The 27,732-nt window shown below is 45.6% G+C and overlaps 1 protein-coding gene across 1 annotated transcript in view; it reads right to left on the bottom strand.

The window, feature by feature from the left end:
- Nucleotides 1-27,732, bottom strand: part of LOC146210254 (WD repeat and HMG-box DNA-binding protein 1-like) — a 309,305-nt gene that overhangs the window by 182,091 nt on the left and 99,482 nt on the right. Inside the window, exon 3 of the mRNA XM_084582118.1 lies at nt 9,797-10,012. Coding sequence (XP_084438244.1) covers nt 9,797-10,012 — 216 coding nt within the window. The remainder of the gene's footprint in view (nt 1-9,796; nt 10,013-27,732) is intronic.

The following is a 27,732-nucleotide window of genomic DNA, read 5'->3' on the forward strand; positions in this document are numbered from 1 at the left end:
GTCAATGACATGCTCCGTCGCGATATTATTCGTCCTCCACAGTAAAAAAAATAAAGGACGGATCGGTACGATTTTGTGTTGATTATCGCGCACTCAACAAAATTACCCGCAACGATGTCTACCTCGTGCCGCGTATTGATGACGCCCTTGACTCTCTCCAAGGCGCCGAATATTTCTCGACTTTGGACCTTCGCTCAGGTTACTGGCAAATACCTATGCACGAGGACGACAAAGAAAAAACCGCTTTCTCAACTCGCGATGGACTTTACGAGTTTAATGTTGTTGTGCCCTTCGGCCTTCGTAACGCACCCGCAACAACGGCATTCTTTGGCCTGGCTACGCTGTCTAATGCATCACTCCGGAGCGGTGTGTCCACCGACCACGCCTTCACTACCTTTACCCTGGAATCCGATCTGTTACCTTAAACGAACATCAGTTATCGTTTGTTCCCACTACTTGTCCTGCTCATGTCCATTTATTCTTCTTGATTTCCATTAGAATGTCATTAACCTGAGTTATTTAAGCAGAGCGGCTTATTAACCAAGATGATTGAACATTATTTTAAACAACGCTAGAACACGAACAGATAGAAACCAACATACAATATTTTTATTCATGCAGCGTTTGTTGTTATGCACAGCAGCTTATAAAACGTCGACGAACAGACCTGCCACATACATCACCTCTCCCTTCTAAAAAAAGCCCTTTCCTCGAAATGTTAGGGAAGTACTTGCTATCTGCTATGTTGACTCCCTCAATAATTTCTCTTGGTATTTGGGTTTCGGTTTCCGCCTATGCCTTCCGTCCATTGGACACAAGGTTACACTTGCAGTTCACAACAGGATTCTTGTGTGACCAAAATGTGCACGCGGGCACACTCGTTCAACTGGCGCAGCCATGTTTCTGCTCCCACACGTTTTGCTGGAGACAACCAAGAAAACTTTTGGCTTCATCAACAAGTGCTCATACTATTTGTTTACGACATTCATTTTGCAGCCAGCTCCCAAACTCCGTCCCTCTCTTCATGGTCGGTTAGTACTGCTGACACCGAATGTCGAAAGGAAGCTCTCATCCTTTGCATCACCAATTGCCGACATGGGGAGCACTGCTATTTTAAGAGCAGGCCTGTTATCAAGGGTGCGTTGACATAGTACTTGAGAATGATCTTACACAAATACAGCCGCAGTGTTCAGCATTCATGTTGCTCCCTTTCTGGGTCGATGTTTATTTCTTTTTTCCGCTCCTGTATCTTCCTGAATGTCCATGCGCAGTTCTACTAACTCTGCTGCCCTTATATTTACCGCTAACACCAAGTATGAGGACGTTTTCTTGGTCTACTTGGTTCATGGCTAGATGGCGAAAGCACAGAACACGCGAACACTGTACGGGCTCTGACTACGAACTGTTTATTTTTGAAAGTAAAGATTTCATACACTGGACCACGAGGTAGGCCACATGATGGGGCAAAGAGCGATAATACATTTGAAGATCGTCATTTCAACGGGTGGAAAGGTTCGTGTTCACTCCGACGAAAGAAGCAATGGCGGATGAAAAAGGGGTGCAAAGAAAAGCTCCAAAGGGAAAAAGTGAAAATACGAAATATAAAGCGTGCAAAACATGGAAGAAATGTGAATGAACCATCCTTGAAAAAGGCCGAATTAAAAATCGTCAAACTTAAAACCATCGCAGCAAAAGGTGTTGCCAATGAGCCAACAAGACGCACGGAAATAAAAAATTAAACCGATTTGGAACGGTTAACAGGGCAAAACGGGAACCGTAATGGGAATGAGAAGGCCCGTGTTGAGGGTAGCTTGCTCGTACATTAAAATTTCTTCTAACTCCCGTTTATTGCAACGATTCTTGTAAATCGTTGTGTATCTTTGTGATATAAAGAACTCACCTGAAGCATAACCAAAATCATACCATGCGGTGTTTCGATGCCTCTATAAGGGAGAACCAATTTCGTTAGCCTCCCCGCTTTCTCCTCAGCGATACCGGTAAGTTTCGGCGAGTGCTTATCCTGACGTTATTCTCCTGATTATTTCCCTTTCACAATACGGATATGCGGTTTCTACCTGTATTATGTGCACATGTTCGCCTACCACTTGCAATGTTTCGCTACCTATTGTAAACTGCTGTTCTTTCTCTGGTCTATTGAACATTAGAACCTTATACTTTTGCGTATTCGTTTTTAGGCCTACCTTTCTGCTTTTGCTGTCTCGGTCATCAATAATTCTATGCATTCGCATTTAATGTAGAGGGACACTGAATTCGTCTACTCGAACACATTCGAGGTTGTTCAATTTGGAGCGCGATACCAATCGCCCAGAGCCATTCTTCCATGACCCAGAGTGCGCATACGCAAAATTCTGAAGTATGAGCGACCTTTAAGGAGTGGATGCATTTTGTTATGCCTGTGTATATGACTATATGTCTGCCCACTCTGTTACCACGGAAGATATATTTTTGACCTTGATAAATTTCATTGCTTTGATGTTTTAATGCGAAAGTCTTTATTGGCTTCCGAAATGTCGCCAGGAAATATTTGCACGAATTGACAGAAATAGTCGGTCTACAGCGAACCGCTAACAACTGCGCCACGCCGAACTTATTAGACACGATCACTTTTTGTTCAGTTTTTCAAAGATTTATTTCGGAATATCGATTGCATTACGTTTAGGTAACGCATTCAACTGCATAAATTCCACAGTTTTTCTCAATTCAGGCCTCCAGTTGTTAATTATTGTTGCTGCCATGACTAGCAAATTTAACATAATTTTGAGGTAAATAATGTCACCAAAAAATCAATTGAACCAATAGTTGTTTCAAATATTTCGATAAGTTGAATAAAATATGCTTAATAAGAAACAAATTATTACAGCCTCTCTTCTGATTTAAAGGCTGAATTTGGAGGGACACGCAACATAGATGTTCCGCCTTTGATGTGCTGAGCTGCACACTGGGTGTGTCAGCCTCGAAGCATGTTTTTGCTGTTGGCTTAATAACTAGCCTACCGATAATGTCAACCGGTAAATGCGACGTTGCCCACAGGGTATATGTGGAGCTTGTCGAGGATTACGCGTCCCGCTACGCTGCGCGACAAGCGGGTCACTTGTGCCATTTTACGGCGAAAGTCTTTAACGGCACAAAACACCAGCTCCCTTCATAGTATAGCTGATTTTTCGCCACATCCGATTAGGCGGCAATGTGGCAGCTTCATTGAGGAGCTCTTATATCCCGCTTCAAAGAGGAAGCTCTTATATTCCATCCGTTACAGCATTCCGCGACAATCTGGGGATGTCCGGCGACTTGTTCCCTATAGTAGACTTGGCGGCAGGGAAAGCAGCTCACATGCTCGGCAGCCATAGAGATGCAAAAAGCCAGACGCTTTCGTCCACTTCTCATTTAAGGCTCAATATGAACGTTCGAAATAGGGGCGTCTGTATACTAAAGAGACGCATTTAAATCTTTTTACGCCAATCGCCAGCAACGCAAGTCTCAATGGGTCCGGGGAAAAATTATGATTAATAAGGTAAGGCCTTCGTTATAGGTAACATGCAGCGGCTAATTTGTATTTAATACTGAATGGATCGCGCTCAGTGGTATGAAAATACGTGAGCACGGACAGACGAAGCGCTTCGTCTGTCCGTGTTCACGTCTTTTAGTTCCACATAGTGCGATTCCTTCTGTACTTCACTAGAAGGAATCACAAAACGATGGGCAGGCAGCTTAGAGCAATAATAAAGGAACGCTACACACATATTTTCACGTTGTAGTGACAACGCCGCAAAGACCAAACAGAAGACAGGCATAATGGCACTGAAATTTACTCTATTGGGGCTGGCTTGCGCCCTCTAGAGTACTAAGCAATCGGCGTGAGCGATAGCAGCAAGTATGCTCGGCGGTCGTCTCTCAACGACTGCTCGGTGAACTTATCAGGCTCAATTTGAAGTCGTCACAGAAGCATAGCACGAGATTGTAGAAGCAATCGCGTGAGGCGAGGAGCTTTCGAGATATATCTCGGCGCATCTTGCGCAACACAGAAATATTTTGACACCCCGTCTCGCAATAACGAGCACAAAAAATGTGTAAAAAATTGTACCGTGGGCTCAATGATACAGCCGCATTCTAGCGGCTGTTGAAAAGCAACAAATAAAGTTTAAAATGGATAGCGGCGTTACTCCCCCATAACAAGCTTAGCCGGAATGCTTCCGAAATAAACAGATAAAGGTAAAAAAATAGCAATGCAATCGAAACATTTCAGGCCTTTTGCGCGCGTAATAGGGTTTTCGCACAACATGTATGATGTCTGGGCGCACACGTCATCATTGGGATGCTATCGCAGCATCACCATCACTGTCCACCACTATCCAAATCACCATCACGAATGACTTCATAGTGCAGCTGACCGACACAGAGAAATATTTTGTATGGCCCAAAGTATCGAAGTAACACCCCCTACCCAGACTTGCTCTCCCATCGTCATGCGTCATTCCGTTCTTGGTGTTTCGCAGCCATCGAACTTCTTTTGCACGCTGAAGGTAGGCGAACAAGTAAAACTGCGCGGGACACAAGAAGCACGCGGGCACAAACAAGGGCGCCGCCTACTGAAGGTAGGAACCGGCAGAGCTTCGGTGTAGCGGATCTTGATGGCCATAATACCCCACTTGTTTCCCGTCGATAAGTTAGGTCCAGAGGTCCATGCCAAGGGCTAGACGGATTAGATGGAGGTAGCATCGGGTTCAGTAGCCCAGCAGGTGTCGTCGGGGGTGGTTCTTGCGTCTCTGGCACTCAAGGCATGGACTAGGTTGGCGCGGCAGCTAACCGTGGCCAAAATACTTCTGCCGGATTCGGTGCAACGTGAATGCAAGGCCGAGATCCCTGTGGTTGTCTAATCGTGGAACAACTGTATAATTTCCTCCCTGAGCTTTGCAGGTCCAACAAGGTGTGCCGTCCTGTTGAGGCAAAATTATTCAACAGGAGGGCGTCATACTGTGCCGCGAAGGACGACAAATACCGTAGGAAGAGACGCAATCTTTCATTCCGAGTAATCGACCAGATTTCGCAATTCAGGGTCCGAGTGCTCCTGTTGTTCGGAACTGTTGGCGCTTACTGGCCCCAAAAAGGCGTCAGGCCCCAAAACTCGAATTCCGACCACGGTATTCTCGCGATCTTTTTTCTCTTTCTCTATTTCTCAGTAGCGTCTTTACGGCCTATCGATGAGAAATACTTTACGTTGGAGAGCCGGTCCAAATGTCGTAGATTCGAGGGAGGGTGTAGATATCCTTTATCGTCATGTTGTCAATTCGTTGTCAATTCGATGGGTGGCGTTGTCAACATGGAGTCTGTTCGTGTTGTTTTCGGCTATGTTGTTGTTCGTAGTGGCAGCGTCAAACTGAAGTCCGGGCGCGTGATAATCGAGTGCGTCTTCATAAGGAGCGTCGGCGTAATGGCGGTGCCGTCAATTGTCGTCGGTGGAGGAGGATCTTCGTTAATTCGCCGTATAGCAAAGTCCCCTGCAGAGGTTGCTGCCAAGGCTAGGGGACCCTCCTCGCACGTAACTGCGGCCTGGCGACGCAAATCTGGCGCTGCATGGCGATGGGTAGCGGTACCAACGGCTTGGTGACTGTCCTGCGCAAGTAGTCTATTTTGTCTGGTTATTCGCCAAGACTATCAGCGTCGATGGCGAAGTCGCTGTACGGGCAGTGGCGTAAATTGTGGCCTGCCTCATCGCAACAAAAGCACAGCGATCGGTTGTTGCACGTCCTCTAGGAGTCGAATTTCGTGGAGCTGGAAGGTCCTTTGTAGGCTTGGTGGGCGGGGGCCAAGCAGGGTCATTCAGGAGGAGCTTGTTCGTGTCTAGGGAGGCTTAAAGAGTCGCTTTGGGGTGCAGGACGGCTTAATGGTACAGTTTATCTCCGCTTGTAGCTACGGTATCGCAGTTGCTTGCTAAAAACACTTGTAAGTGTCGCTTGTACTGTCGAGTCCGGGTGTCTAGGGTTCGTTCTACTGAAGATGCTTCTCGTTCGATTTCCGCCACGGTTTGGGTTGCGTTCTTCACGAGGCAAGCAAAAGGAGACTGCTGCCTGGCTTCGAGAAACTAACTTTGCTTTTCAAGAAGCATAGCTTGTCGGGCCAGTTTGTGCATAGTTGAAGGTTAAAACGAGCGAAAAGGGGACCCGTTAACAAGAAAGGAGTGCCCAATGACGACGCTGATACACAACTGAAATTTACTGCATGGAAATGGTCAAACAGAGCAGGGCGCACACGTGCGTCAGCACCAACGCCACAAGGAGAAAAACACAATTCAATGATAGTGCAGGTGCTGCTATCTTGCACGTGGCAAAACTATGTCCCATTCATATGTAGTGATATGGGGCACACAATGACAGCAGTTTTATGGGCGCTGAAAAGACAACGTTGACTCCGTATTTGTGAAAAAGGTTGCCATGAGATACGGAGTCAACGTTGTCTTTTCAGCGCCCACAAACCTGTCGTCACTGCGTGCCCGTATCACAGCAAATAAGGACACAAAGAAGATATGCAACGTCAACCACCGAACTATGTTCACCAGATGTACAACCGATGCTGTATACTCTCTACCCCTGTCATGTGGTCAGGCCTATATCGGCCGAACTGGCCAGTGCATTAATTTAAGGCAGCACCGCCTCACTGAAACCGGATAACACAGCCAATCTACTGAAACATTGCAGCACCATCGGCGGTGGAAAAACACAGATGTATCGAGAGACCATAGAAGCCTTCAAAACTAAGAATTTAGGCACTGAATGCATCAGTGACAGCTCCGTTTTCTGCAAGATAATGAAATTTTGTGAATAGGACATGTATTTGCCACGTGCAAGATAGCGTGGCGTTCATGCTGAGGCCCGTGTGTCGTAAAATTCAGCTGCGTTAAAGCGCCGACCTCCTTTCTTGTTAACGCGTCCTCTTTTCGCTACTTTTCACCTTTAGCTGTTGGGGTCAGCGCGGCAAAAGAGGGGCTTCATTTCATCGACATAATGTAGGATTGACTCGGCAGCAGGATAGTGGTTTGGAGGATCATCTCCGCTCTCTCTTTCCTTACAAGGCTTGCGACAACGCTCAACAACTCCTTCTTGAGGTCTTCTCATGGCATAATGAAGCTTCATGATTATAATACCAAGTAAGGGCTGCCCATCCAGTGCAACGAAAACTTTCTGGTGCTTCAGTGTGTGGTTCCAATAGTTAAGTGCGACAACTCGACCGTATTGATCAAGCCAGTCCTGTGGATCTTGTCCCGGAGTACCGCTGAAAATGGGGTGCTGTCGGAGTTACTGAATAACAAACAAAGCCAACATTTCGAACTGAGCGATATTCATGCCGGATTCTCCTTCCGGGTTCCTTTGGGGTCCAGCAGTAGCACTCCTACGGGTTGGAGCCCTTGATGTCAGTGGCCTACTCGGTTATCTGTGAATAGGGCTCCTGGGCTGGCACGAACAGGGCTGTTATCCCGGCTTGTAGGAGGAGTCTTGAACATGCAGGCCCGCACCTCCACCAGATATCACGTGGTAGCGACAAAGCCGGAAGCCCCAAAAGACAAGCGTAATAGCACTCAAAATACTCTTTATTGGGGCAGCCAATTGGCATCGGCGACATCAGCAAGCACGCTAGGCGGCCGTCGATCTGCGAATGTCCGGTGCATTAATCAGGGGTCAATTTAAAGTCATCACAGAAACATCCAGATAAAGACGCATAATGTGACTATAGCACTACAGAGAACATCGTAGAAGTAGATGCGAACTATCACGACCCATCTCAGCTGAGACTGCGCAACAAACAAAAATGATGTCCCGTCTCGCGACGACGAGCATAAACAAAGAGTGTAAAATCGGTGCGTGGGCCAAGTGATAAGCCCTCAAGCTAGCGGCTCTTGTAAAGCAACAAATAAAGTTTAAAATGGTTCGCGGCAATATTATCAACGTGAAGTTCAGAAGTGCAAGGTGCCGGGCTAGTTGGTACTGCATAATAAAATAAAACTGCTCAAGAAACGGGACGAAACACGAAGGAACGGAGACAAAGGCACAGGCGCTGTCTTGCGTCGCACCTATTCTAAGCCAACTCTTCCTTGCTAGATACGATAGGATGTTGAATGACAGGATCGCTGATACGAGCGTAGTAAAAACGTGGATGACTATCTCGTTCTTTCGAATTGCAGCCACGAAGCATTTAACCCGATGGTATCCGAAATTCTTTCCATGTTTGGCCAACGTATTCCTCCGGTTTTGACGCATGAAACGCCGCATGAATGCTCAATCAGGTTTCTGGACTTGCGACTGCATTTCTCTAACGAGCATACCTGCTGGTCCTATCAGCTCAGGGGTAAGAAACCTCTCCTGCCTTTTATGTCTGCCCGTTAAGAGGCATAGTCAGACTGTTTTCAAAATGCGCTTCAGAAGTCCTGTGAACATCATTTCCAGGATAGTTTTAGCAACCAGGTCGAGCGCCTGTCAGCCGCCGGATATCCCCTGAACGTTCTGGTGTCCGTGGCTGGTTCCGCGGCCAAGAAACGAGGACGACATCACGCACAGGCGGCGTCCAACAGGGAGCACAGAAGAGTGGTCGTAATGCCCTACATTCATGAGGTTAGCCACCGCCTCAAAAATGTCGCGAAACGTTCAGGGGTTGACGTCGTCTTTTCAGCGCCTAATAAGCTTTCCGCCCTTTGCGCGAAGGTAAACAAACCTCTGATCGCTCGAGGATGTGGGCTGACTCGTTCGGAACAACTCGTCCCCTGCAAAACCGGCGTCGTCTACTCCCTGCCCCTATCTTGTGGCAAGAGATACATTGGCCAGACAGGCAGGTGTCTCAACATTAGGCTTCAAGAGCACAGGAAAAACGTAAACAGCATTGCAATTTCCGGGCACCTCGCCATGCACTGCAAAAAGTGTAAACATAACGATGATGATCCGGACAAAACCTGTTACCCACATTTTAATCGCTGCACAATTCTTGCTAGAGGACGGGATAGATTATCCAGGGAAATCGCAGAAGCGTTCGAAATCCATAGCGCAAATGAGCAGTGTGTGAGTGCACCCTCCCTGTGCTTGTCCCAAAAAGAATTGGAATTTTTCAGAGGCAGGGTAAATGTTTAATCCTTTTCATGAATGCCCCTCTCCGCTACTTTGTTAATCACTTTGTGCCACGATTTTAGTTCCGTGTTTTTTACCGTTATATTTTAATGCTTTTACTTACCTTTTTGGCTATGTATATATCTGTTTTTACCGGTTTTACTTTCCGTCCCGGCCTCTTACACCGTGGCTTTTATCGCTTTTAGGCTCTTTCACCTTTTTTACTCTTTTTTATCGTTTTTATCGTTTTTACTTTTGGACGTGACTACACTGTTTCGGTGATTGTGCAGGATACATTTGCCCCCCCCCCCCCCCCCTCTTTGTGCCTCATATATGTGTGCTGCTTCGGAATAAAATTTCAGTTGTTAGCAGCGCCTGTGCCTTTGTCTCCGTTCCTTCGTGTTTCGTCCCGTTCCTTGCGCTGTTTTATTTTATTATTATCAACGTGTTTCAATTAGCCTGGGCAAGAAGTTCTGACAGTTGGATTACATGGAACAGAAATATATGAAAGCGACACCGAACTCTCGGGTTCACTCGAAGCTGTTTCCTGTGCTGGTTACCACCAAATTCTACAAGTAATTAATGGATAAAAGCGGAGAAAATGTAGCGCCGGGCTTGTTAACCTTCTCGCCACTGTGAAAGTTATTGCCGCGTGCACCATGGCCTGTACTCTAAACTCTGGAACTGACCTTGACCGTCTCGTCGCCCTGTAGGTCCGCGCTCCAGCCGATTGGCAGGCAGGACACGGCCGTCCTGGTGGCCAGAAGCATCGAGCGGCCTCCCAGGGCAGCGATGTGCAGCTCGGCCGCAGGAAAGGGCATGGGTGGCACACACCGCCAGCCATTCCAGAGCACTAACTCCACGCCATGCGGATGACGGAGCAAGCATCCGTGGCGGTTTACCACCTGCGTTCCCAAATGATGAAGTTTAGATCAGCGCTTCACGGTCGGCGATGCTGCTGGGCGATAACTCTATTAACATTATTATTTGGTCTGAATGTTTTTCCCATTGCATGCGATGCACGCTAAGTGTGTAGTCATATGGTCATTGGCAGGCCTCATTGAAACGATATTTTTACGACGGGAGCATGATACCGTAAGAGTATGTCGCAGCACTGTACCTGTGTCACTGCAGTCTTCAAGAGCTCAGCAATTCAAAACTGCCCCGACACGACACGTACGCACATAACATCGATTCTGCACTTTGTGTGTGTTTCTTTCTAATCGTGCAGTTCTGAATTCGCTGAGTAACGAACCGATTAAACCAAGCTCGTGTCTTGTACCGATTGTGACCACACGGATGCCAACCTCGAGTGCAGCTGTGTGGGGTGAGTGGACTTTGAGCAGTAATAGAAGGTGCACCACAGGTTCGCTTTGCCACTCCCTCCTTCATTCTGTTCCACACGTGGCGTCCAGCCTGAATGCGAGAGTTACTGCTTCTTTCGTCGCGGCCAAATCCTTTGTGGCTCTCCCGGATGCAAACATTCCTCTCATAGAAGGTGCATCGAATAAGGTTCAAATCACCGCCACAGCAGCTTTGTTACGAGCATGCGTTGGGTTCTGGATGATTTTTGAATGGATTCAAGTTTGATTCTGGGTTTCACCACCCGAGGCATTTTCAACAATGCATGATGATGTACTCTAGCGTTCTGCTGCTAGTCACAGTTAGCTGACTACAGGTAATTAATTAAAACCAGCAATTAGTTCATTGCAATTACACCTCATATAATTTGTCGAAGGCTCTCTTGTGTCGAGTGTAATTGTATCCGTATATTGGACATGACCTGAATAGCCATTGGAGATACATCCTGCGTCAGCCAAGTTCAGATACATCCTGCGTCAGCCAAGTGAAGATACATCCTGCGTCAGTCAGCCAAACCAAAGGCCAGAACTCTTGGAGTGATTCATCTGAGCACAAGAAACAATGCCAAATTTTTCTCTGCTGGATATAACTTTTTCTATGCTTGGTTTGCCAGTGCAGAAAAACGCAAGATAATCCGCATATGCAAGCACTTTAACCTCATTTCCAAGGAGAGGGAAGCTCCAATTCGGGGCATTCCAAATTAGTGAAGAATGGGATGATCAACACATGCTTATTAAATGCGTTGAAGAAATCTTGTTACCACGGCATGGGCAAGAGTTTTGAAAGACAAGTGACAAGAATTGCAAAGGCCGGTTATCGGGAGTCGGCTATTAATGAGGCCAGTTGCCGGGTACTGAAGAGCCTTAGAAGAACACACAGACTGAAATCCCTGTCCAGCATGGGTGACAGGAAGAGAAAGGTTGCGGTGGTACCGTATGTGCACAGAATTTCACATGGCCTCAAAAATGTAGGCAAGAGGTATGGTGTTGACGTCGCATTGACCGCCCCGCTCAAGATGAAGAGGATTTGCCCTGCTATTCAAAGGGAAAGAGAAGCGAAGAAGCAAAAATGTGGGGTGAAACATAGAAACCCATTTGTTGGATGCAAGACAGGTGTTGTGTATAGGCTTCCACTCTCTTGTGGAGCCAGTTATATAGGACAAACAGGACGATGTATTAATAAGAGACTACAGGAACACCTGAACAACTTGGAAAGTGGAAAGGACAAAACGTTTCTGGTATTGCATTGCCGTTCATGTGAAATAATGAAGAAGGAGAAGAAGTGGACTCCTAAGTTTGACAAGGTTAGGATTTTGTATCGCCACAAAGAGAAAATGACGAGAGAGATAGTGGAGTCATATTTTATTTCAACGGACAATAAGTGTGTCACCAAGACGTCTCCAACAACGAGAGAGTAATGACAAGGACAGGCGCGTGTCAAGCTTGTTTTGCCGTTCGCGGTGCAAAACAAGCTTGACACGAGATCGAATTATGGCACTCCTGTATCGTTCAGCACCATTCCTTTGTAATTGACTTTTAAAACTAGCAATTTCGTTCGTGTATGAGCCAAGGGATTCACATTCTAGTTCATACAGGTTGCATAAGCTTTTGTTAAGTGCCTAAGGCTGATCTATAGAAAGATTTAATTGAGCCAAGTTCAATTGCTATCGCACGTACTTCCTGCTTGAACATTTCCCAAGCGGCAAACAAGGACTTCCGGAAAAATATGATTGGAGCTGTGAACGCAAACGAATGATAAATTCTTGGCCATTTACCAGCGATGAGTAACTTCCAAAGTTCCCACTGCGGCCTAAACTTTGAATGGTCATTGGCACCGAGCCACGCCACCACCATGCAGTGTTCAGAAAACGAAACCGGTATAGTTTCGCATACGAGCCCGCGGGAAACTAATTAATGTACAAGAAGCATAAATCCAGTCTATACGAGCTTAAGAATGCCCCTGAATGTGGGTGAATCATCTAGGAGCACGGCAGGACACGCCTGGATCAACTAGTCCTGCATATTCTGTAACACGGAACAAAAGTTCACCGCTCCTGTCACTGCGTGCGTCAGGACTAGAACGATCTAAGAGGTTGAAAACACAATTGAAGTCGCCCATTAGCACAAGACGTCGGTCACAGCCCAGTTAGCTGGCTCTGTGGTCAAAGAAACTTATTCGCTGAGTCACAGTAATAAAAGCGTAAACGCTAATTATCCGCTATGGCTTCCTAAAGAGTAGAAGATCGCAACATATTGTCACCTAGTGGTGACAAGGTCGATGACACAAATGAAGAGTGCACTGCACTGCACTGAAGAAACTCTTTATTGGGCTGACTTGCGCCCGCAAAAGAACTAAGCAACTCGGCGGCGCGATAGCAACAAACGTGCTCGTCGATCGTCAAAGAATGCCCGTCGCACTCATGAACGCTCAATTTAAAGGCTGCTCAGAACATTCTAGATAGCGTAGCAAACTGCAACTAGCACAACCTCGAACCTACGCGAGTGATCGGAATCTTCGAGACAGATCGTTTGCGCATCGTTTGCGACACAAAAAAATGATAACGCGTCGTATCGCGACAACGAGCATGAACAAACACGGGATACAGAATTGATACGCGCGCCAGAATCACAATGATAAGGCCGCATGCCAGCGGCTGTCGAACAGGAACAAATAAAGATTTAAACAGTTCGCGGCAATATCAACCTGCAATTCGGCGTCGATATTATAAGTTAGGCCAGAACAAGGCAGTGTAATTCGCACAAAATGAAAACAAACTGCCGACAAGCCTATAGCATGCGCGACAATGACTATAACATCTGCCAAAAAGCGCTGTGGCGCCCTCTCGAGTCTTCTCGCTCTCTATCTTGGTCTCATGGACTGCCACATAAAGTCGGAGGAAGTAGCATCTATCTCTGGCGACACTTTAGACCCCGTACATTTGAAGTTGCAAGCACTATCCCTTTAGAGACCGCCCTAATGACAGCACACAGTTTCGCCTACAATTCCATTTGCCTGTCGGAAAACGGCGAAGCCGCCTCCGAACCACCACCAGACCTCTTCTACCGCGAACGTCGGCACTTCCCTTTGTGCTTGGACGCTCTACCACGATGGCAATGTTTGTTGCCAGCTTGATCATCCTCCTCACTTGATTCGGAGGCGCATGATGCACGTTTCAAGACTGGCTCATCGGCAGCAATGAGCCCCTCAGGCACAGCAGCCGGGCGCTGGCTGCGCAGCAACGGCCACAGGATTCAAAATATCCGCGGAGGCAATCGGGAACGAGTGGTGGCTCATCGGCGGTTGGCATCTCATCCAAGGCCTGTTCACATTATCCTCGGTATTTTCTTCCTCAGCGACGATGGCGCAGAAAGGTCGCACATCTCAGCGGCGTCCATGATGTGGTCGTCAGGAGGCCGGACTCGATGTGTATGTAACACGCCTCCGCTGTATGGCCGAAACGCCGGCAGTCTTCGCAACGTGCTGTTCGGCAGTGCCGACCAATGTGTCCTACACGGTTGCAGCGGAGGCAGAGAGCTGGTCGGCCAGGTATCAAAGCGAGGCACTCCACGCACAGTTAGCTGATGCGGAACGTCACCAACCCCTTCGGCAAGAGTCAAAGTCACATCCCGGCTGAGCGTCTTCATCTGTTCCATGTCGGCAACTTTCTAGTTTTCTCCTGAAAGCGAGGTGACTTTGCCATAAAGTTGTAGAGCCTCACGTATAAAGGAGTCATCCATGTGTTCAGGGAGCCAGAGAAGTTTCGCCTTCACCTTCCTCGGTACCGGATCCACAACAACACAGCGACGGTTCTTAACCAATAAATCTCCACATGAGACTAGTTTTCCTTTAGACTACGCCGATTTATGTGACCATCCAGACATGCGATATTTAAAATTGTCCGATAGAGCTTATTTGTTCCAAATCCACCACGTTCCGAAGAGCGCCTCCCTGAAGTCTTGCGTACGGTAGGGGCGGCCGGCGAGGTCAGCATGGAGAAAAACAGAGTCGACGACAGGCTTACCAGTTGGGAAACGGGGAAGGACAATACGGTAATCATTACTGCTGGCATTAACCTGAGCAGTACCTCGGCCAGAGGCCGATTGAACCTTTGTAGCGGAGAGCATCGTGAAACGCTACCGCATGGTATGGCGTCTTTGTCGTTCTCCCCACAAGGACACCGCTTCGATGTTAGTAAAATGATAAGAATTCAAGTGATCTATGTTGCAACACCACAAAGACAAATACAGAAACGAATGCAGACAGAACAGGCGCTCACTGGTTTCGCTTGGTTTTTGGGGTTTAACGTCGCGAAGCTACTCAGGCTATTAGTAGTGGAGTGTTCCGGAAATTTCGAGCAGCTTTGGTCCTTTATCATGCACTGACATCGCACTCCATACGGGCGCCAGTCTGTTTTGCCTTCATCGCGGCGAACCCGGCTATCTTGTTCGGTTACTCCGGTACAGTATTCGGGTGTCGTATCCACTTCGACACCATGGTGGGACGAATTGTTGACTACCAACTGCCAAAATTTATTCGGACAAGCAATATATAAACAAAAGAAAACAAAACCAGAGGGATAAAAAGCACATGTCATGCGCAGTCCATTTCTCGGGCTAAAAAAAGGCGAGTGAATTAAAAATTTAAACCGTATCAAAAAATGCCAAAATTAGTCTAATGCTGCGTAACCATGGAACAACGAAGGCGAATTAACGCAGTTGTCACCTGGCTGTATTATTCTGAAAGGTTCCAAAATCACCAGGGCTGTTTTGTCACAATGACTCCAGAGAAACAGTGTTGTCTCCACAAAAACTTACAACTTTTAACATGCTTGTTCACGAGTCCCAGAAATGAACTTGCATGTCCACAAAGGCGCACGTATAGACAGCGGGGCGCTGTCTTTCTCGTATACTGCAGGCCACAAGATAAATGAATTGTGTGAGATGTACCACACAGGCACGCTCCACTGAAGGATCGGGATGTCTAACACCACAACCACTGTTCCTCTTTTGTGGTGTCATACCTTACAATGGCAGCTAAGATTCAGCAGAGTTTTGATTTTTGCCGGAACACCATGTTCACGTGTTAATGACGAGCTACCTTGTTAAGGCTGTGAATGAGGCTACAAATGTATGGAACAATTGTAACGTGTTTCCTTTCGTGGGCCTTTTAGTTCCCTTCTCGCTATTTAGTTTAGCTTCTTTTGTTTTAGTACCTTCTGCGCGGTCAACATAGTCCGGGAACCCTGCGTTTGTAAGGTGAAAGGCTTTCTTCGCTCATGCGCTGCGCAAATGCTTGAAGGAAATGTCCGCCGGACGTGTTCGCAGGAAATTTTCGCACGAATTGACACTAGAGAAATAAATCTGTCTTCGCAGGTAGTAGAAGCACTCCGAGACCGGAATATTGCCATTCCCCGAAAACTGCAGCAATAGAAGTGCGAGGTGTGTCGCTAAAAACTACAACAAAAAGCAAGTCAATAAAGCCATATGTTTTGTTAAGTATACAATGGAGTACCATAGCCTGCTTCATACACTCTGCGCCTGGCAACTCCGCGCTCCGCGGCCGCCGCTCCTCCTCGGTTGACAAATTACGCCGCTGGCTGCCGAGAGATGGCGACAGCGACATAGTGTCACCCTCGCCAGGGGAGTGCCGGTGCGCCGTGTTGCAAAGCGGTCCGGATAGCCACGCGCTGCCGCTTTCTCGCTGTTTCGTGGACTGCTTTGCAGTGTGCAAGGTCATGCTTCTACTTTTCTCTGCCTTCGGGTGCTGCAGGAATACAGCATCGCACCAACTGGAAAGTGCCAGCTTTGCTTGATCCTTCTGGCTATCGCTGCGTGGTGTTCAGCTGCTTTGAGGCTTGTAAAAAAGAGTGACAGCACTAAACACTGTGTTTATTAAGCGTCAATACTGCAATAGTAATGTTAGATGTGTGCCTGTGCTTTCTGGACTACAATGCTAACTGCTTCCCTGCCAAGCTCTTCTGCGTAGTGTGTTAGATGTACTCCTGCGAAGTTTGTTTTTTTTTTGTAGTATGTGCTAATTACGAAATTTTGTGATAAAATAGAAACACAAGATTTACCTATTGTGAAGATGGCTACTTTAAAGTGAGTTAATCCGAATCGTGCAAAGCCTATATTAGTTTTTCTTGTCAACTAAATCGCTGTCCTTCTCTAGCATTGGAAACCGCAAAACTAGTACTCAACCGCATTAAGGCATGTGAAAAATAATGACAGCACCAAAGGGTGTTTAATAGGCGTCAGTAACATAATAATATCTAATGCACACATGTATTTTCTGGACTGCGAACTTCCTCTCTGGTTAGCTCGTCTGTGTGGTATATGTTACATGTGCTCCAGCGCAGTATTTTTTGTTTCACTAACTGCGCAATTCTGTGAAAAATAAAAACAAAAGCTTTGCCTATAAGAAGATTATTTTGGAGTGATCGAAACATAAAGATGCAACGCGTATATTAGTCTTTCGTTGTTCTTTAAGTTAAGAAAAACGTTTGTACGACGCGCTGAATCATTGAAAGTAACAGCTGACACCAAAATTGTTCTCCTTACAGATCTGAATGGCATACTGCGATGCAGTTGTTCCAATCATCTGTAAATCAAGCTGGCTTCTGAAGTGCTATCAAGACAGAAGTCACTTTGAACATTTCTCCCTACTTGTGGCAACTATTCATCACACCACTTCTACATGGTACTCTTGTAGCACAATTGCTGTTGTGAAACGTGTAAATAAATGCTGGTGCCTTTCTTAAATTTTGCTTTATTGCAGCGCAGACACACATTGTAATTTTTCTATCACCATTGGCGCTAGCGGAGCAGTCATGCAGTTTTTCGAGCCATCCGCAATTTCTTGAAACTGTTCAATAAACATAAATTGAAGATGCATTTTCACAACAAATTTCGAAGTTGTTGGCGGCAGGCTTTGCAACTGTCAATCTCGCTCGTCTGTCAGAACGTGTTCTAACACGTTCGAGGAAGAGCAAAACGGGGCAGGTTGATGTTGGTGTAGCGACGCGGCGAAAGAAGGTGGCTGCCATACCTTACCTCCATGGCGTTTCGCACTGACTCAAGAAACTCGCGGCAAGGTACGACGTTGACGTTGTATTTACAGTGAGAAACAAGTTAGGAGGCTTGTGCGCCAGAGTTAGAAAGGGGCTCGACAGTGTAGCTCGTGATAGTTTTCGTTGTGCAGTGTCACATAAGAAAAAGTTCACCACCTGCAGAAAGAATTCGGTTTATCGCAATCCGCTCAATTGTGGTCGGCGCTACTACGGGCAGACAGGCAGATGTCTAAATGTGCGCCTGACGGAGCATTCTAATTCTCTGGAAGGGAGGGCGAGTTCTAACCTGGCGCTACATGCGCAATCCCGAGAGTGTACGGAGGAGCATGACCAGTCCCTTTGTGCGCCTGATTTCAATAATACGGGTGTAGTTTACAGCAATGGTAATCAACTCTGTAGAGAGTTGGTTGAAGCATTTTACATTGCTAAAGCCGAGGACAAGTGTGTGGCTAAGGCGTCGGTTAGCCTTCATTGTAAGGAATTTGATCTATTAGAAAAGTTGTTAGTTAGGCCTTGACTTTGAATTGGCTTTGATTTTTCTTCTTCATCTTCTTCCCAATTTCCTGCCATTCCCCCGGTTGGGTTGTGCGCGTGCTTTTCGGAAGGAGTCTTCGTTCTTTTCTTCTGCTCAATAAACATTCAGTTGCTAGTCCAGCCTTGACCTGTCCTCTTCTTCCCTGTGTCTTGTCCTTTGGTTGGTTAATTATGTCACTTCTCTGCTTTTAAGCCACCAATCTTCCAGTCGTTTTTTGTTAGTTTCCACCGCCGGTTTATTCACCCGGCCACTGGTATCTCTAAACCCCAGAGCTTCAGGAACAGTCACTGCGCCTGCATCAACGTCCGGGTGGATACTATTACATTCGAGTATAATATGGTCAATTGTTTCACTGGAGTTACCACATACAGCACATGCGTCATTTTCAATGATAATTTTTTTTTTGTAGCTGCGTGTTCTAAGGCACCCTGATCTAGCTTCAAAAAGTAGGGCACTGCCTCTTGAGTTATAAAGGAAAGCTTCCTTTCTGATCTGCAATTTCCACTTTCGGTATAATTCCTCACTCTGTTTCTTCTCCATCGAATTTATCCAATTTTTACCTTCTGTGTTTTTCACCTGTTGCTTAATGCTCTTTATTTCTCCGTCCTTGTGACTAGCATACTTACTAGTTAGTTTCCTAGTTCTTTTTCTTCATTGTGAGTCAACGCTTTTTAAGTACAGGTATTTCAATACTTTAGCTGCCCATATGTTACTGTCCAATTTCCTCAGGCGTTCCTCATATAATATTTTACTCTGAGATTCCCGTACTTCGAAAGATGCCCAGCCCATATCTCCCTGTACCGCCTCATATGTGGTTTTGCCGTGGGCACCAGTGCTAATCGTCCAACGGATCTCTGATTTATTTCTAATGTCGACAGTACCTCTGATTTTAGGCACAAAACCGCATTTCCGAAAGTAAGGCCGGGCACCATAATTCCTTTCCAAATACCCCTCAAAACCTTATACCTATTGTATCCCCACAATGCCCTATTCTTCATTATCCCGGCATTCCTTCGCCCTTTGGCCTTAAGTGATTGCTCATGCTTTCCAATGTATGCTAATCCTTCGTTTACCCATACCCCCAGATATTTATATTCTGCTGCTCTAGGTATTTCAAGGCCTTGTATTTTAAGACCCTGATCAGTTGAGCCGTTGAAAATCATCAGACCCGACTGAACTGCGCTAAAACTAAAGCCTAGAGCGTCCCCTTCGTCTCCTCAATACTTAACTAGAGTTTGCAATTCTTCCAGGCTCTCAGCTAGCAGCACAATATCGTCTGCATACATCAAACCGGGGAGACGCTGCTCTGCCGCCTTTCCACCTAATCTATATGACAGGTTAAAACCTAGGTTACTGCCTTGTATCCTCCGTTCCAGGCGTATCATATAAAGCATGAACAGCAGCGGTGATAGAGGACAGCTTTGTCTTAATCCTTTGCATACTTCGACGTCTTCCGTACTTCTTATCCCTTCAAATGTAATTTCTACTGTGTTATCCCGGTATATTTCCTGTAGGTACTCTATTATCTCATAACCGATACCTTCTTCTTTTAATATGTTCCACAGGAGTTCCCTGCTTACATTGTCGTACGCGCCGTTTATGTCCAGGAAGGCCAAATAAAAAGGTCTATTTTCCACTCTAGATATTTCGATGCATTGGGTAAGCACGAACAGGCTATCATCTAAGCGCCTACCATTTCTAAAGCCGTTCTGAAGTTCTCCGAGTATCGTGTTACTTTCTACCCATGATTGCACCTTTAATTTTACCGCCTGCATGGCTAACCTGTACATAACAGATATTATGGTAATCGGCCTGTAGGATTTTATGTGCATCCTTTCTCCTTTCCCTTTATAAATGAAATTCATTTTACTCTACCGCCAGCTGTCCGGAATTTGCTTATTCGTTATGACTGTTTCCAGAGCTTTTAACGTTTTACTTTTTGGACCGAGTTCATTAATCAGCTTGATCGGAATTCCATCTATTCCTGTAGATGTGTTTTTAGGAATATTTTTTTCTGCCTTTTTCCAGCTTAGATTGGTCAGTTCTACGCTGCTTTGTATTCTGCTACCTTGTGTTGATGCCTGATTTGCGGAGATTACCCTATCGTCGCTTTTAAATGACTCGGCTATAATTGATGTAATGTAGTTCACTGCGTTGTCTCCCTTTAAACAATTTCCCTCGTTATCTTGAATCCGATCCTGCTTTCTTTGATTCTTCTTCCCCAGCCAGCTTATATGGTTCCAGACTTTTCTTGCTCCGCCTCTAGAGGCATCGTGTATGTCAGGCATCGTGCATGTCAGCCATCAGCCATCAGTGGACTGTTTTATTTTACTTTGGACAAGAGCCTGTACCTCAAATTTCTTTTGTCGATATGATTCCCATTTTTGGTCGATTTCCTCCTGAGATACCTGTGCTTTCTTTGCCATTCGATGTTCCCTTGAAGCAGCCCGTCGTTGTTCAATAGCTTCCATGATTTCCTTACTTCAGTGGCGCCCTCAGCGAGGGGAGCGGCAGCGCCGCGCAACTTTACCCGACGGCGTCGCTCTATTGTTCGCGCGGAGCGTTGACAGGCACGGAGAGTATAAAGGAGGCTATGATATAACTGACACTAAAGAAAGGAATCTCCACAGGTAATCGAACCCCTATCCATCCGATCTCCAGCCGAGCGTTCTAAGCACTGCGCCATACAGGGCTCGTATGAAAGCTATCGTAATTCTTGTCAAGCGCGAGGATGATGGTATCGATGAAGATGCAGCTAGTTATAATAATAATGATGACAATAGGATGATAATGACGCAGAAGTGGGATAATGATGATAATAGAGATGACAATGACAATCCAATCAATAGAATGATGACAACAGCTTAAGCGATAATGAGAGTAGGGATGACAATTACGATACACGTAGTGAAAGTACTCCTGTACAGTGGTTTTCACAGTTTCCGCTCTAAGCAGACTTAGGCGTAGTCGTGTTATTTTTTCTGTGTAGCCATCTGTTCTCTGAAAAGTGTATTTCATTCGTTTGGCGAAGAATCTACTTACTAAACGTTCCATCAGGCATCTCCGAGGAAATTCTCAGGTCTGCTCTATGTGTTGTCGCTCCCTTCCTTGTCTTTGTGCTGGTTCACTGCCATTGCATACAGCGCAGTGTTCGATGAGGTTTTGCACAAGCTGGGTATCGAATTCTTTTGGAGTGTGAATACATGGTTCATGCAGCAGCGTCGTCGTTCCCATGGCCGAGTCCTAACAGAGTTGTTCACTGCCAGAAACACTTGAAAGGCACATTCTTATTGTGCAGCAACAAAGATCAAGGATCTGCTGTCCGAGCAACATTTCTGGAAGAACCTTCGGTCAGCCTTCACACAAATGCGATTGCGATGCTGCAATCCTTGTTACATGGGCCTTATCGATTTTTTGTCACCTGCATCAGGTGTACGTCCCACCGTGGATAGGAAAAACGGCAATCTGAAGCGGCTGTCCCTTTAGTCTCAATTCCACGCGGGTTCACAGCTACGTTTTGTTTGCTTTGTCCGTCTAAAGCGTCCGTTAAAGCGTCTGGTCATTTTGACGTCCTCCAGAATTATTCTGAGCTTCGGCCACACAGATATGAGATGACGGTTCTTTTTTGCCCTGCACAACAACCTGTACCACCAGTTCCTGTTGCCGAAAAGATTGCCGACTGCTTCGTCTTTTTGCGGACGCAAGTCAACCAAAATAAAGAATTCATTTGAGTGCAACTGCAGCTTCCTCATTTGTCGCTAACGGCATTGTCACCACTACGTAACATCTGGTGAAGGTGGTGGGCAGCGGATGTCATGGCTACACTCTCCATCTGGGAGCATCAGCGATTGACCTCCTAATCTGCCATGGCGGCAGAACATCGTGCTCTGGTGGTGGCCCCTAGACATGGCGTGCCCCCCCCCCCCTCCAATAAAACGGCACAGTTACTCGCGCAGGTTGCGAGCATGACAAGTCACGGCACGGGTATATGGCGCACAACACATACATCGGCACTGGCTAACCAATAAACTTGTTTATCATTCCAACCGCGCTGGGCGGTGGAAAGAAATAAAGAATTACTAGTGAGAAGGAGCGCTTCCTATGAGTGGGAAGCAAAAGAGGAGAAAGTGATCAGCGTGTTTAACAACGCACGCAACTATATGGCTTCAGACAAGTTTGTTGCGTTGCCAGACACTATAACGTGATTGAGGACGGGACGAAAAGGCCATGACAAAATTGAAAACGTTATCCTTTCAAGCTGCTTTCTATAATACTCGCAGATGAGCGCATGCCTTTTGTTAGCACCCCAGTTCTTTGAAAGAGGGGACAGATAGGATGGGCTCGCCCAGAAGAGCACGGCTTTACTATGGTGGTAAGTACCAGTCTAGGCGTGTTGGTTATTCATGATGGAAAATTTACAGGATCAAATGAAGACACACGAGCGCTGACTTGCAAAAGGTATTTAGAGCCTCGGAGCCGTACAAACAAAGCAAACATCACACTTGAGCTTATCGTGGGTGAACGGGAGAACATGAAAATAGTTTTTTCTTCTCCTGGATAAGCTGCAGAAAGTGTGCAGACTGACATGGCCCGGTGGTTTATTGCTTGGTTGGTTAGGCTATGAGAGACGCCGTAGTGAAGGACTCCGGACCATTTGGGGTTGTTTAGAGTGCACTGACATCGCACAGCACACAGCCGTTTCTCCTTTATCGAAACGCCGGGATTCGATCCCGCTTCCTTGGGCACAGTAGTCGAGCGCCGTAACCGCTGCGCCACGCTGGCCCGGCGGTTCGAGAATGTACGCATGCAGTGGTTTACAACATCCCTTTGGAATGTGGGAAAATCTGTGTAGGGCAAAGCGGTAGGTGCTTGAACGACCGCCTCCGAGGACATTCTAACAATGTGTCTCAACAGCGAGAAGGGTTTTTCGATGTACAATGCAGGAAATTTAAAGAAAACTGTATAGAAATTGGGAACCAACATGATCCAGATGAAATTTCAAACCTTGAAATTTCAAACCAAATTTAGTATTTCAAACCTTGATTGTGCCTTGACTGTCAATTACAACTAATACTGATCCCCTCGCTGTATCATCCGTAATCATGTAATTAATATAAGTGATATTATCTGTGTTATTCGATTGTTGTAAGCTGCATGTAACACTCGACACCATGTATCATTGTGTATGCTTTTATGCTGTAGTATAATATGCTCACAGCCCTTCCTGTTACAATCCCTGATGGGATTCACAGTATCAAATAAATAAAAATAAATAAATAAATAAATGTCCGTGTGCCAGCCTGCGTACCAACAATGCTCCGGTATCGCAAAAAACCGCTGTAAACTGACTCGAGAGATTATAGAAGCCGAGGTGATAGATCGACTTCTATAATCTCTAATGATGTTGGCTTTTATCATCTGTATATACCGCTCCGATGCTCGAAATAAACTGTTGCAAGCCAGCGCTCGTCTGTCCTGTGTGTCTTCATTTTGGCCTTGTCCTTCTTTGCGCTGTAAATTTTCCATCATTTACTATAGTACCGGGTCTTGTTCGCAGGTGTCCACAGAAAACAAGTGAGACAGTTACCGCGCCTTTCCCTATCTATAAATCAATCAATCAATCTCTCCCTCTCTCTTGTCCCTTTGTCGATCTCAGGCTGTCGTCGCCCGAGAGGCTGGGAGGTAAAAGCAGAAAGAAAGGATGTGTCATCCGCTATGCCCAGTCGGAGAAGCCAGCAATAGCAAAAAAAGGAAAAAGAAAAAAAAACGTTGAAAGGTGGGAAGCTGTTTACTTTTTGAGACCAAGCGTGCTGTTGGTGCGCAGCAGTGTTTCCTCCTCCATAAGCGTTCGCTTGATTGTTGGAGACGCTTCTTCCTTGGTTATTTTCTTTTACATTGTCCTGTATATAACTTCGTCCTTTTGCACCAATTTGTGGTTGCCACATAGCAGAGCTGTGAAATGTCGGCGAAGTACAGCAACGGCGAGAAATCATCGCCATTGTGAGACTCAGTGAACGTCGTAACATTACACCTTGAGTATATATCCTTGGCCCATACGGGGTTCTGTATGATCTCCTGCCAAAATGTTTCATTCTCGAAATAACTGCTCAAAGCAGGACTTTCAAGGGGGGCGTCGGCTTATTTTGCTGGCTGCTATAGGGACAACTACATCTGCGCTGAACATTCAGCAGCCTATCAGCTGTGCGTGGCACCAAAACTCGACCGAATGCAGCAATTTGGGCAAATTGTCTGAGTGCGCGGTGAGAGAACTGGGACGCTGTCGAGAGCTCAAAAGGGTCAACGGACGCGGGCGGCGTTGCTTGCCAACGGGGCACTCGAGCAGACGACGCTTTGAAACGGGCTGGTAGCTATCATGCTCATTTTTCTCCATATATCTTAATTATTGATTTAGAATGGTTAACTAAACCATCATTAACATTATGTCACTTCTCTGCTTTTAAGCCACCAATCTTCCAGCCGTTTTTTGCTAGTTTCCACCGCCGGTTTATTCACCCGGCCACTGTTATCTCTAAACCCCAGAGCTTCAGGAACAGTTACTGCGCCTGCATCAACTTCTGGATGGATACCATTGCATTCGATTATAATATGGTCAACTGTTTCACTGGAGTTTCCACATACAGCCCATGCGTCATTCAAGCGCGTCAGCATCATGCGCCAGCGCGGTTTTCGAGTGATTATTTGATTACAGTAAAACGAAAGAAATTGTATCGTGCATTGTGTGACATTATGTTCCCTGTGCCTTTGTACAGGGCCTTGTACGATGAAGGCGTAGGTGCAGATGTTTTAAAAAGGGTAAAAAGAATGCACGTGACGCCAGGAGCAAAAACCTTCTGTTTTAAATTGCACACCGGAACCTGGGCGGTGAAAACATTTTTGGAGAAAAACGAATTATTCATACCCTGGGGATCACGCTGTTTAATATGCAGGAAGCCAAAAACAATAGACCATGTTGTTTTACACTGTTGGGAAGGAGTATATTTTTGGGACGTATTGCAAAGAACTCTAATGAAAGATTTTCCGCTAGAACCGCATTGCATTCGGTACTTATGCGTAGAAAGTGAGGACGGGTACCATTTGCTTTAATTATGCTCACGGGCCTCCACTGTATATGGCGCTCAAGAATGGCAGGTTGCCATTGCGATAAAGATGCACGGCCTGCCAGACTTTATTTTCGGGAAAGCGTGGACAGGTTCTTGGTTAACCAGAAAGCTGCAGCAGAACCTCCCGAGTGGCTCTTGCATCATGGTCTCGGAGCCTTTGTTGTGTATGCGTGAATTTTAGTCTTTCATATGTAATAAGCATTTCAGTGATTTTTGTTGATTTTGTTCTCGTGTCAGGATCAGGCAATAAAAGTTTTGTAGCGCAACAAATTAACACTGCTCATCTCGGCACTGATGCCACTGAAACATCTGTTCGAATACTGTATTCCACGTTTTTTTTTTTTTTTTTGTATTGACAACGTTAAAATAACCCATGAACAAATTTCCTGGGGTGTGTTTCCCTTTAGGTTGCATTATATAAGTTTTTTAAAAGTTTCAGTGAGTGTATGTTACCTTTAGGTTGCGCGTTCACATACACCTTTCAGCAACAATACTCGCGGAGACTGCCTACGAGATCTGATTGGCAATATGCGTGCACTGCATCGGCGACATTACAAAGGAAACACGCGCATTGACGGCCAGTGTGAGGAGACCACACCGGCCGACATATATCGCTCACGAAGCGCGCACTTTCTGGCGAATTTAGTCGGGACGCCAGGTCCGCCTGTTTGGCAATTATAGCTACTTATGTGCCGTACACATGATGTGCACAGCCTTCGCAGAATTGTTGAAACCGTAGCGGAGTCTACCAACGAATGAAATTCTGTTATGAACTGCTTAGCTTCCTAGGTGAATACCAAAACTTCGTTTGGTAATAGAAAACACTTACTAAAGTCAGACGTGAACGGTCCTTTAATGAACAATATGCATAACTAGGGGCTTCGTTAAAACTTCAAGTTGGGCTAGTTGGTAACGTCTTGTTGGAATCATTTTGTAGCGGTAAAAACACAAAGAACACGAAACATACCCGTTTTTACCGCTACAAAATGATTCCAACATAACTAGGGGGTTGAATATTTACAGTAATGGAATGTTGTGTTAGAATTCTTTACGCCGTGTGTGCAATAAATATTACTCGTACTGCTCTGAGTTTTAAGCTCTGGCATTGGCAACCCTATCCAAAGACCTGACTAGCAGTGACAAGTTGTTCATGAAAAAGCAGGTGGTTTTCCTATCATTGCGGGCATATTTGCTCCTTTTTGCACCTCCGATTTCTGCATGCTAAACGTATTTTCGTTCCCTATTCACTGGATCTTTTGCAACCCCTACTGTTCAGTAGCTTTTAGTCCCGGTACAAAAAGGGGGAAATGAGCATGCATTTATAGGACAGCCTGTCTTTCCATTACCAACAGCAAATAACATGCCGCTTCTGTTCGGTTCCTGAGATGCCGAGCTATTGCCGTAATATTTATAGCAACCACTGCTGTTAAAAAAGGTACCGCTGCACCATGGTAACTGCTGCATGCACCACATAAATGACCTTAATTTTATTGCTTATTCGTGTAGATGCTGAAGCTCTTGCTACTGGCTTTCTTCAGTAACCGCCTTTCATTGCTTTAATTCCTATCTGTCAAATACTTTGTCACTCTGAATGTGATTTTTTCATTTCATTGTCGAAATCTTTTTTATCTCTTGTGATTTCTCCTAAACATGCATGCTTTTGTTTCATTTTAGATGCCCTTCTGGAGTGGTTTTCACGTAGAAATGGATCGATTGAGATGCACCACTTGCGACCTGTGGTTGGAAGGGGAATGAAAGAAGAGGAAAAGAGTGCTTGGTTTCTTCTCAGTCATCAGATGAGTGTAATTTTGCACTATACTCGCCGAGAATTGTGTAAACACCAAATTTGTCCTCGTGCATTTCTGTTTTGTTTTTGAGCGACGTGCGCATTGGAACTAAACTAAGTCATTAGTAGTGTTCGTATGTGAATATGGTATAATTGTCAAATATTATGAAATGGCAAATATCGACCATGTTTACTGTTAAGCTATTTTTTAAATTGTACTCTACTATAATATACGTGGGTTATCGCATACTTCTAACTGGTGAACAATTTGCAATCGAATTCCTTTTCTGATGTTTCAGCTACAAATAACGAATGAGGGTAGTGTCATTTTAGGGGGTTTTAGGTATTGTATAAGGCGTGAAAAACTAATATACAGAACGGTAACCGAGGTCCCACGACCATTTTTTGTTTTCAATGAAACTTTTATATGTGGTGCGCTAATGTCTTGACACAAAGGAATGAGTCATAGTTTTACAACATGCTGCGTAGCTGACTTGGAAAAAAATAGTATATCACTAGAATTGGAAACCGTCGGTCTTTTCAAAAAGTTGCAAGTTTCGAGACCTGCTTCTTGAACACTAAATTTTTCATGCATTGTTTCTTACTCACCACGTCTAAGCAACTTTTACTTTTATAAGAACTATTAAAAGCTTGTTTTGTATATTCAGTTTATTTAGTAAAAAAAGATTAGCTGGGGTTTAGCTTTAGTTAAACTCGGCAGGTGCGCAAGCAAAGCCGACGTAGCTTCTTTC

The sequence above is a fragment of the Amblyomma maculatum genome, chromosome 1 (genome assembly GCF_055883805.1).
Source record: "Amblyomma maculatum isolate TAMU_Amacu chromosome 1, ASM5588380v1, whole genome shotgun sequence".
Lineage (NCBI taxonomy): Eukaryota > Metazoa > Arthropoda > Arachnida > Ixodida > Ixodidae > Amblyomma > Amblyomma maculatum.